The sequence below is a fragment of the Mandrillus leucophaeus genome, unplaced genomic scaffold (assembly GCF_000951045.1).
Source record: "Mandrillus leucophaeus isolate KB7577 unplaced genomic scaffold, Mleu.le_1.0 Scaffold200, whole genome shotgun sequence".
Classification (NCBI taxonomy): Eukaryota; Metazoa; Chordata; class Mammalia; order Primates; family Cercopithecidae; genus Mandrillus; species Mandrillus leucophaeus.
This window is the reverse complement of record NW_012102033.1, coordinates 1038757-1049673: the sequence shown is the minus strand read 5'-3', so window position 1 is coordinate 1049673 and position 10917 is coordinate 1038757. Positions and strand designations below refer to the sequence as shown.

The 10917-nt window shown below is 55.1% G+C and overlaps 3 protein-coding genes across 4 annotated transcripts in view; 1 reads left to right on the top strand and 2 right to left on the bottom strand.

Annotated features, from left to right (window-relative positions):
* DBP (D site of albumin promoter (albumin D-box) binding protein) overlaps positions 1-1130 on the bottom strand; it is a 12350-nt gene extending 11220 nt beyond the window's left edge. Inside the window, exon 1 of the mRNA XM_011979362.1 lies at positions 108-1130. Coding sequence (XP_011834752.1) covers positions 108-246 — 139 coding nt within the window. The 5' untranslated portion in view covers positions 247-1130. The remainder of the gene's footprint in view (positions 1-107) is intronic.
* A 69-nt stretch (positions 1131-1199) lies between these two features.
* CA11 (carbonic anhydrase XI) lies at positions 1200-10341 on the bottom strand. Of its 2 annotated transcripts, XM_011979363.1 has the most exons (10): positions 9605-10341; positions 9442-9516; positions 8470-8612; positions 3306-3491; positions 3006-3101; positions 2767-2839; positions 2522-2676; positions 2103-2268; positions 1486-1539; positions 1200-1393 (listed from the first exon to the last, which is right to left on the bottom strand). In XM_011979363.1, the coding sequence occupies exons 1-10, from the start codon at positions 9669-9671 to the stop codon at positions 1368-1370; spliced, it is 1041 nt and encodes a 346-aa protein (XP_011834753.1). In that variant the 5' UTR covers positions 9672-10341; the 3' UTR covers positions 1200-1367. The 2 variants fall into 2 exon arrangements, with proteins under 2 accessions (XP_011834753.1, XP_011834755.1); XM_011979365.1 differs by lacking the exon at positions 1486-1539.
* Positions 1288-10917, top strand: part of LOC105539183 (galactoside 2-alpha-L-fucosyltransferase 2-like) — a 50143-nt gene continuing 40513 nt past the window's right edge. The window contains 1 exon segment of the mRNA XM_011979367.1: positions 1288-1395. The gene's annotated coding sequence lies outside the window, so the exon portion shown is untranslated.

The following is a 10917-nucleotide window of genomic DNA, read 5'->3' as shown; positions in this document are numbered from 1 at the left end:
CCCCCCACACAGGAGGTGTCTATGGGCCTCCACCCCCTACCCAACGGCATTTGAGGCCTTAAGGGGGTGGGGTGTCCGAACTGGGTGAGATGGGGGTTAGAACTCACAGCTGGCTGGCTCTTTGGGCTTGCTGGTCCCCTGCAGAAGGCTCCGCAGCCCAAGCAGCGCTCCCCCGCCAGGGGGTGTCCCGACCGGGCCGCCCAGCAGCAGAGGGGCCGGGGTCCTGTCGCTCACAGGCCGCGCCATCGCCTGGCACCTGCCCCCAGGCTCACGGGTTCATGGAGAGGCGAAGGGCTGGCCTGCCAGTCACCGGCACACTCCAGTGGTTTGGACGACTGTCTGCCCAGGGGCGGGCGAGTGTAGCCTGCAACCCTCCAGTATCCAGAACGCTGCAAATCCTAGGAGCGACGGGAATTTGAGGTCCTCGGTGCAGAAACGTGCAACTCAAAAGGGTCCCGGGAGATCATGCAGTCTGGGCGAGGGGGTGTCCAAATCAAGCGGCCGGCCCTTTGCAACCGAGGGTGAGAGGGGACCCAAGGCGCCCCTTCTACAAGGTGGGCGAGCCTGGCTCTTGCAAAATCTGCAGCTCTCGCAACGGAAGGCGCTTTGCAATCTGCACCGAGAGGTGTGTGCGGAGGGGCGGAGGAGGGGGCAGGAGGAGGCGGCCGCCTTGAGGCGTGGCCAAAGCAAACTTCTTTCGCGGAAAAAAAATCCAAACCAAAACACCCGACGCCACAGCGCGCGCCCCTCCTCCGGGTCCCCGCCCGGCGCGTCCAGCCCCGCCCGCCTCTGTGGGCATGCACCCCAGCCGCGTGCCTCCCTCCGGCTGCAAACACAGGCCAATCGTCTCCGACCCCTTGAGACGCACAGCCAATGGGGCCTCTGGATACGCCAGGGCCCAGGAGGGCGCGTGAGGGGCTTAGCGCGTGAAGTTGCCTTGCCTTTCGGTGGGAGGCGGGACACTGACCTACATTTGCCCAATGGGAGGCGGTACTGGGGGCGGGACCGTGACCCAGTTTGGGCCAATGAAGCAGTCGGGAGGGGGAAGCACATGGCTCTGCTCGTGCTGCCTGGTGGTAAGGGGTGTGATGGGGGAAGAGGGGCGCCGTTTAAAGGGGCCGCGGTCCTAATGATGGTTTTGAGAAGCAGGAAGCCAAAATGCCGAGTAGCGGGGGCTTAAAAAGAGGAAGATTGGTTTCCGGAAGAAGTCTGTTCTTTAATACCCAAATGTTTCCCCACCGCGCCTAGAATCAGACCACTGAGAAACAAGAAGTGTTCTGTCCCTTTAATAGCTTTGTTTTAGGAGTAACTCCCCTAGCCGTGTGGGGAGGCTTAGGACGGGCGGGTGCAATACTCGAAGGGGAGTCTCAGCGACCATGGGGGGCACCATCCACTGTAAGACAGAGAACAACGGCAGGCGTCAGTTTAGGATGGAAGGGGCAGGGGGCGTGCAGGGGGCGTGGGCTGGGCCGTGCAGGGCTCTACCATCGGAAGTCTGTGAGCGGGGAACCGGAATGTACCAGGTCGAGAAGCACTGGGCTGAACCACAAGAAGCCAACAGGAGGGGGGAATCGGGATGTCCAGATTCAGCATTAGGCTGAACTACTTGAAGGTCTTCATGGGGGGTGTGGACTGTACCATGTTGCGAAGCCGGGGGGTGTGAGATCCCTGGGCTGAACCACAGGGAGGCAGTTGTAGATTCTCAGTAAGGGGGAAAGGAGCATCAGATTGTGGAACAGCGTAGAGTAGTACGACTTGGAAAGGGAGAGAGGATCCAAATTGTACCATTTTGGAAATTCACAGTAATAGGAAGCACAGAACAGTAGGTAATCGGACCATAGGAAGGCAGGGGTCAAGGGTTATAGACCAAGTTACAAAGCAGTGAAGAGGAAAGACAAATCGTGGGACAGCAATGACCCGGGGCTGGAAGGTGGACTGTACCACGTTGATATGTAGGGAGAGAGAGAAAAAGAGACAGCTCAGGAGGCTACACCATACAGACGCAGGAAGGGGGATGGGACTGAATCACATGGAGACACCAAGGGTAGACACATATAAGCGGGTTAGCCCAAGACATAGAGCGGGTGCAGACTGGACCATACCATGCAGGCGGTAGTTGGGGCCTCGGCAGCGCCTCTCGGGGTGCCGGGGGTCCCTGTTGCCCCTCAGTGCCCTGTGGGCCAAAGGCTGCAGGGGCCGGCCATTACCGCTGAGGCTCTGGAATATCTGGGATGGAGGATTCTGGCTCAGGAGTCTCAGGGAGTGCATCTGCCATAGAAGGAGGGTGGGAAACTGGGAGTGAACAGCGAACGGTCTTGGTGACGTCACGCGGGAAATCCCGCCCCTGGGAGCAGGTGGGCGGGGCCTGTTATCAGCCCCACCCCACCCCCAAAGGTGGTCTGACCCTCTTACCTCCTTAAATTCAGTCTATGAGGAGAGGGAGGGCAGGTGAACAAGGGGATACCCAGGCCAGTGAGTGGAGTACCCAGGCCTAGGAAGGGCGGTGCGGACAGAGGGTCACCTGGAGGGAGGTGATATTGAGGGCCCGGTCGATGAGGATCCAGGTGACAGTCTCGGAGCAGGGCGGGGTGCTGAGAGAGCCCTGATAGGTGATAAAGCCGAAGGACTCTGGGAACAGGAGCTCCAGGCTCAGGTCTTGAAGAAAGTAGGCGTCATCTGCAGGAATATCAGGCCAGAGTAAGGAGGGCGGCACTCTTGAACACCCCCTCATGTGTGACCACTGGCCCCAGTACGCCAGGGACTTACTCTTGTAGGAGATGCGGGTGATGGTGTCGCGGTTAAGGAGGCGACTGAGGAATGGGTTAGAGCTACCAGCCACCTGTGTGGGGGTACAAGGTGAGGACACAGGAGCCCAGAAGTCCAAGCCCTCAACCGTCTGCTCCCCCAGGACCCAGGAGTCTGGGCCTCCCAGCACCCCTCTTCCCTCAGACCCCGGGTTCCAGGCACCCAAGTGCTCCCTCCCTCCGAATCTCGCCTCCGCTCACGTTGACAAAGAGGCTGAGAATGGCCAGGCCATTGGGGCTTCGGGAGGCAGCGCTGAAATTCCCGTAGAGTTCCTGGTTGAAGTGAATGAGCTGCACCTGGGGGTAGCACAGAGCATGGGGTCCCCCAGCAGAAGGGGAGGAGAGGATAACCCCAGCTTTGGGGGCCCGAATCAGGCTGAGGATTAGTGCTTAGGGTGGGAGGTCAGTTCTGTGGAGGAGGATGCGGTGAGGCATTACGAGGGTGAGGTGGGAGGAACTGGGGTGACTCAGGTTCACCGGTAAACAATCAGTGGTCACTACCTCAGCAGAGAAGCCCTGGTGGTTGATCTGATGTTCGGAGCCGGCTCCGTCGCGAGCTCCAAACAGCAGCCGCAGTTCACTGAGTCGGTGGCTATAAAGGAGGGGACCCCCAGACACATTGACCACAGGTCGGGGTGCAGGCAGGAAGGAGACATGTCGGCCGGTGTTGTACAAGGTTCCCCGGAGCTGTGGGAGAGGCAGGAGCTGTCAGGGGGCAGGGAGAAATCTTTCCTTTCCTGTTTCCCACGCTTACATTTTCTGATTACAACAGTCTTTTTTTTTTTGAAACGGAGTTTCGCTCTTGTTGCCCAGGCTGGAGTGCAATGGTGTGATCTGGGCTCACTGCAACATCTGCCTCCTGGGTTCAAGCGATTCTCCTGCCTCAGCCTCCTGAGTAGCTGGGATTACAGGCATGCACCACCATGCCCAGGTAATTTTGTACTGTTAGTAGAGACAGAGTTTCTCCATGTTGGTCAGGCTGGTCTCAAACTCCCGACCTCAGGTGATCCACCCGTGTCAGCCTTCCAAAGGGCTGGGATTACAGACACTGAGCCACTGCGCCCGGTCTTTTTTTTTTTTTTTTTCAAATAGAATCTTGCTCTGTTGCCGAGGCTGGAATATAGTGGCAGGATCTTGGCTCACTGCAACCTCTGACTCCTGGGTTCAAATGATTCTCCTCCCTCAGGCTCCCGAATAACTGGGACTACAGGCGTGTGCCACCACACCCAGCTAATTTTTGTATTTTTAGTAGAGATGGGTTTTCACCGTGTTGGCCAGGCTGGTCTTCAACTCCTGACCTCAGGTGTTCCGCCCACCTTGGCCTCCCAAAGTGCTGGGATTACAGGCGTGAGCCACTGTGCCTGGCCTCCAACAGTCATTTAATCATTCAACGTAATTTGAACACTGACCACTTTTCAGGCTCTGTGCCAGTCTGTAAGTTGGTGCCCAATATTGGTGAATTTCTTTGATCAACAAATATTGACTGAGCTGGTGCTATGTGCTGTGGATACAAGAATAGAGCAATAGGCCGGGTGCAGTGGCTTATGCCTGTAATCCCAGCACTTTGGGAGGCCGAGGCAGGTGGATCACCTGAGGTCGGGAGTTCAAGACCAGCCTGACCAACAGGCTCTACTAAAAAAAATACAAAATTAGCCAGGGTGGTGGCGCATGCCTGTAATCCCAGCTACTCGGGAGGCTGAGGCCGGAGAATCGCTTGAACCTGGGAGGCGGAGGTTGCGGTGAGCCGAGATCGCACCATTGCACTCCAGCCTGGGCAAAAAGAGTGAAACTCTGTCTCAAAAAAAAAAAAAGGCTAGAGCAATAAACAAGTAGACAAAACTCATGGGCCTCATGGAGCTTATGTTCTAATGAAGGCAAGAGAGACAATTGTGAATCACATAAGTAACTGCTTCATTAACTACATCCTGAGGTCATGCTTGGGGGAACTGGGAGCTCTGAGGTGTCATGAGGAGCTCAGCTTAGATGGGGGGGGAGGTGTCAGGAAAAATTTCCCTGTGAAGGTGACATTTTATTTTATTTTATTTTATTATTTTGAGACAAAGTCTCACTCTGTCACCTAGGCTGGATTGCAGTGGCACCATCACAGCTTACTGCAGCCTCAAACTCCTGGGCTCAAACGATCTTCCTGCCTCAGTCGCCCAAGTAGCTGGGACCACAGTCACATACCACCATGCCCAACTAATTTTCAATTTTCAATTTTTTTTTTTTGGTAGAGAGCGTTCTCCCTGTGTTGTCTAGGCTGGTCTTAAATTCCTGGGCTCAAGTCATCATCCTGCCTTAGCCTCCAAAAAATAATGGAATTATAGGCATGAACCACTGCACCTGGCCAAAGGTGACATTTTAATGGGGACCTGAAGGATAAGCAGAGGTGACTTGCAAAAGAACAGAGAGAAGGGCATTCCGAGAAGCGAGAACAGCAGTGCAAAGGCCCTGAGGTGGCCTGTTTGAGTAACAGCAAAGAGATTTCACCGAAGTCCAGTGAACGGAGGAGAGAGAAGTTATGGGGGCTGAATGGTGCAGGACCTTGTGGAAAACAGTAAAGAGTTTTGCATTTTTATTTAAATAAACTGTGTATATAGGCTGGATGTGTTGGCTCACGCCTGTAATCCCAGCACTTTGGGAGGCTGAGGTGGGCAGATCACCTGAGGTCAGGAGTTTGAGAACAACCTGGCCAATATGGCCATCTCTACTAAAAATACAAAAATCAGCCAGGTGTGGTGGTGGCGCCTGTAATCTCAGATATTTGGGAGGCTGAGGCAGGAGAATCGCTTGAACCCAGGAGGCGGAGGTTGCAATGAGCCTAGATCGTGTCACTGAATTCCAGCCTGGGTGACAGAGTGAGACGCTGTCTCAAAAAAAAAAAAAAAAAAAAAGGCTGGGCGCAGAGGCTCAAGCCTGTAATCCCAGCACTTTGGGAGGCCGAGACGGGCAGATCACGAGGTCAGGAGATCGAAGATCGAGACCATCCTGGCTAACACGGTGAAACCCCGTCTCTACTAAAAAATACAAAAAAACTAGCCAGGCGAGGTGGTAGGCACCTGTAGTCCCAGCTACTCGGGAGGCTAAGGCAGGAGAATGGTGTGAACCCGGGAGGCGGAGCTTGCAGTGAGCTGAGATCTGGCCACTGCACTCCAGCCTGGGCAACAGAGCGAGACTCTGTCTCAAAACAAAACAAAACAACAACAACAATAAAAACCATAAATAAATAAATAGGCTGGGCACAGTGGCTCACGCCTATAATCTCAACACTTTGGGAGGCCAAGGTGGGCAGATCACGAGGTCAAGAGATCAAGACCATCCTGACCAACGTGGTAAAACCCCATCTCTACTAAAAATACAAAGGTTAGCCAGGTGCAGTAGCTCGCACCTGTAATCCCAGCACTTTGGGAGGCTGAGGCGGGTGGATCACAAGATCAAGAGATCAAGACCATCCTGGCCAACATGGTGAAGCCCTGTCTGTACTAAAAATACAAAAGTTAGCCAGGTATGGTGGCATGTGCCTGTAGTCCCAGCTACTTGGGAGGCTGAAGCAGGACAATTGCTCGAACCCAGGAGACGGAGGTTGCAGTGAGCTGAGATTGTGCCACTACACTCCAGCCTGGGCAACAGAGCGGGACTCCAACTCAAATAAATAAATAAAAATAAACAAATAAATAAACTGCATATATATAACTCATTTGCCAGAGTGCCAAACATATAGTAAGTGCTACGTAAATGTTTGCTATTATTACATATCCTAATAGGATTGTGAGCAGGAGTGATATGATCTCATTTGTGTTTTAAACGTCTCTCTAGCTGTGGGGTGGAGAATGGATTGCAGGGAGTAGAGAGGCAGGCCAATGAGGAGGCTACACCACCAGTCTGGGTGAGAGATTATGGTGCCTGCGTGAGACTGGGAGCAGTAGAGGGCGTGATAGGTGAAAGGATTTAAATAATATTTAGTAGCAAGGCTAGAAAGAACATGGAGTGGAAATGGATGTGAGGGAGAGAGGATGGGATGGGAAATGGCTTTAAGGCTTTTGGCTGGGGCAGCTAAATGAAAGGTAATCCCGGTTCTTATAAGAAATGGTATTGGCCAGGCACGGTGGATCACGGCTGTAATTCCAGCACCTTGGGAAACCAAGGCAGGAGGATCGCTTGAGCCCAGGAGTTCAAGACCAGCCTGGACAACATAGTGAGACCCCACATCTACAAAAAACTTAGCCAGGCATACTGGCATACGTCTGCAGTCCTGACTTCTTTTTTCTTTTCTTTTCGTCCTTTCTTTTCTTTCTTTCTGTTTCTTTCTCTCTCCTTGTTTCCTTTCTTTCATCTTTCTCTCTTTTCTTTCTTTTTCTTTCTCTTTCTTTCTCTCTCTCTTTCTTTTCTTTCTTTCTCTCTCTCCTTCCTTCCTTCGTTCCTTTTTCCTTCTTTCTTTTCCCTCTCTCTCTGTCTCTCTGTCTCTCCCTCTTTCTATTTTTCTGAGACGGAGTCTTGTTCTGTCGCCCAAGCTGGAGTCCAGTGGCGGGATGTCGGATCACTGCAACCTCTGCCTCCCGGGTTGAAGCGATTCTCCTGCCTCAGCCTCTCCAGTAGCTGGGATTACAGGCACATGCCACCACACCCAGCTAATTTTTGTATTTTTAGTAGAGACAGGGTTTCACCATGTTGGCCAAGCTAGTTTTGAAATCCTAACCTCGTGATCTGCCCACCTCAGCCTCCTGAAGTGCTGGGGTTACAGGTGTGAGCCACCACACCTGGGCATGTCCTAGCTACTTTTGAGGTTGAGGTAGGAAGATCACTTGGGCCCAGGAATTTGAGGTTACAGTGAGCTATCATTGGGCCGCTGCACTCCAACCTGGGCCACAGAGTGAGATGCCAATTCCAAAAAAAAAAAAAAGTATGGTTCCCAGCATGGTATTGGAAAGCAGGTCCCACCATTCATGCTACACTGCCTGGTTTGAATGCCAGTGCTGGCTCTCTGTGTGATCCTAGGCACATAACTTAACCTCTGTGTGTCAGTTTCTGCATGTATATGATAAGGTTAATAACTGTACCCATTCTGGCTGGACGCGGTGGCTCATGCCTGTAATCCCAGCACTTTGGGAGGCCAAGGCAGATGGATCACCTGAGGTCGGGAGTTCAAGACCAGCCTGACCAACATGGAAAAACCCCATCTCTACTAAAAATACAAAAAATTAGCTGGGCGTGGTGGTGCATGCCTGTAATCCCAGCTACTTGGGAGGCTGAGGCAGAAGAATCGCTTGAACCCGGGAGGCAGAGGTTGCGGTGAGCCAAGATCACACCATTGCACTCCAGCCTGGGCAACAAGAGCAAAACTCCATCTCAAAATAATAATAATAATAATAATTGTACCCATTTTGTGGGGTGGTTATGAGATTAGAGGCTCATCAAGCTTTTAAATCTGCCTGGCACAGGAAATGTTCTACTTTTCATTGCTTCTGCAGAGATGGGGAGACCAGGGGGCCACGGTTGGGATGGGAAGAATGAGTGATCCATTTAACAGTGTAAGCAGCCTTCTCTCCACCCACTGGGTGTCCCCTCCTCCCCCAAGGCTGCTCTCTTACCTCAGCACCCCATTCCCCAGTCTCTACTCATGCCCATCCCCAGTAGATTCGATAGCTCCTCCCTCCAAGCCCCTTACCTTCTCTCCTCCAGTGCTGAGCCTTAATGGGGGCAGAAAGGGGTCATAAAGAACCCTCTTCAGCTCCACATCCACGGGGCTCTGTCGCTTCCCCACCGCACACAGACTCCATGCTGCATTCACCAGGCCCCAGAAAGGAGGCCCTGGGGGTGGGGTCGGAGTAGGAGGACAAGGAGTCAGAAATAGAGACTGAATCCCGGGGCTGGCATCTGCTGAGTGGGCTGTGGTCTGGACTCCCAGATCCCAGGGGAGGAGGGGCTAGGGACCTGGACTCCTGGGTCTGAGGGAGGACTGGGCTCAGATCCAGAATCCTGGGTCCTAGAAGAATCTTGGAATAGTTTCCAAGTTTAGTGGAGACGGGTTTCGCTAAATTGGACAGGCTGGTCTTGAACTCTGGACCTCAGGTAATCCACCCACCTCGGCCCCCTAAAGTGCTGGGATTACAGGCGTGAGCCACCGCGCCTAGCCGAGCCAACCCATCAAGCCATCGTAGATGGAACTACAACTCCCAGCAGGCCCCAGGGCTACCAGCCTACCCCTCTGCTGCCTACCTACCCCAGAGCCCCATGGGAGTTGTAGTTCTTTTTTTTATCTCTCTTGTCCCACAACTGGATTATTATTAATGTGTTGGGGAGAGAAGCTGCAAGAGAGGGCTGGACAAGGTGGGGGACGGGGTCACCCAGCCTCCGGTTCCTAGCGGGAGCCAGGACCTTCCTCTCCCGGCAAACACACACATAATCTCCACCCCCACACTTTCCTTCCACTCACTCCCACTCACTACTTGAAATGCGCATGTATAATGTCCCATGGTGAGCCCCTGGGGTTCAGAGGCTGGCCCGACTCCTGAGGGACAGAGGAGGGGGCTGGGACTCCTGGTCCTGAGGGGAGGAGGGAGCTGGGAACCCAGGTTCCTGAGTCTGAAGAAGAAGGCGCTGGGAGGGCCGGACTCCTGGGTCCCCGCCTTGGCGGCACCTGGCACGAAGTTTCCCTGGAGATTATCCTTGTAGCTCCACCAGTCCTCGGGGTCAGGTGCTGGTCCGATGTGAGCTGGGAAGAGAGCAGCCTGAATCCCTCTCCTTGGCACCCCCACCTCCAACCTCCCTCGGGGGCTCCTGCCGGGAACCCCAGGTCTTACCTGCTGCCCCCAGTGCAGCCCAGAGTACCAGCGCTCGAGGGGCGCTCAGACGAGCTGCAGCCCCCATCCCCAGGAGGCCTCCGAGGGACCCCTGCCCAACGCCCTGCCCCCCCACTCAGCTCCTCTGTCCCCTCCTTCTGGGACCCTGTCCCTCCAGGACTTCCAGCTTTCCTCTCCTCCCCACAGGGAGTCCCAGTTCCCCAAATGCCAGAGCAGCCAGGGACTGAGACCCCCCCTCTTCAAACCCACTCCTCTCCCGTCTCTCTGTGCCTTTCCTCTTTCCTCTCCTCTTTTTCCCGGAACCCTCGAGTCTCTCTCTAGCTCCTGATCTTCCTACCCCTCTCAGCCTTCTGCTGCCCCCAGGGCTACCTCTTGGTTCCTAACCCACACCCCCTCTCCGTTCTCTTTTCATTAAGCTCTCCCAAGCCACCTAACTCCAGGTCTCCATCCAGCATCTCCTCCTCCTCCCTCTCTCCTTTCCAGCTCCTGCCTCTTCTCCCCTCTCTCCTTCTTCACCTCCTCCCGCCCTCTCTCTGTGTCGGCCTCCAGCTTCGTGCTCTCCCCACCTCCTCCTCTCCTGCCTCTTCTCCCAGTTTCAGTCTCTCTTCTCTCCCGTCCCTTCCTCCCTCCTCCCCCTCCCTCTCTTCCCTCCCGTGGTGTTATTTAATTTTGTTGTTGGGTGTGGGGAGCAGGTGATCTCACAGCAGCAAACACTCCTCGTGTTGGCTGGGGGTGGGGGGTGCGGAAGGGGCAGGATTCGGAAGGAGGTAGGGGGCTTGTCCTCGGTTTCCAGCGGCTCTGGGGCCACGCGGGCGGGGGTGGCCGGGACACCTGGGGCCGCGAGCTGGCTGTTCCCATCCTCCGCAGGAAGGGGAAGGGGGGGCGCTTAAGGTGGAGCTGGGAGAGGCTTCGGAAGTCTCCATGCCGGAGACCACCGGCCTTGGCAGATGCGGGGTCCCCATGCTCGCGGGGACCCAGGTTGGAGCCGCCCCAGCGCCCGCTGTCCCCCTTCCCCGCCCCAGGGCTCCACTGGGTCCTCTGCCTGGGGCTGCCTTAACGGGGCCAGGGGATCCCCCTGGGAGCCTAGCGTGCAGTGAGCGCTGCTCGCCGGGAGGGGGAGGCAGAGACCTGGTGAGGGAGAGAGAGGAAGGGAGGAGGAGCCGGGAGGGCTGAGGCGGAGAGCTGGAGGTGAGGACCCACATCTGCGGAGGCTGGGGACGGGAGGGGAGCCTGAGATGGATACGGAGAGGAAGGGCGGAGGGACAGAGGGTTAAAGAGGCAAGAACAAACCGCCAGGCAGGAGGGAGGAGGAG

Coding starts and splice junctions, on each gene's coding strand:
- CA11 (XM_011979363.1), bottom strand. CDS start 9,671: ATGGGGGCTGCAGCTCGTCTGAGCGCCCCTCGAGCGCTGGTACTCTGG. Junction 3,102..3,305: donor ACCAGGGCTTCTCTGCTGAG/GTAGTGACCACT, acceptor TGCTACCCCCAG/GTGCAGCTCATTCACTTCAA. Junction 1,540..2,102: donor CCCCAACTACCGCCTGCATG/GTATGGTCCAGT, acceptor CTTGTGGTTCAG/CCCAGTGCTTCTCGACCTGG.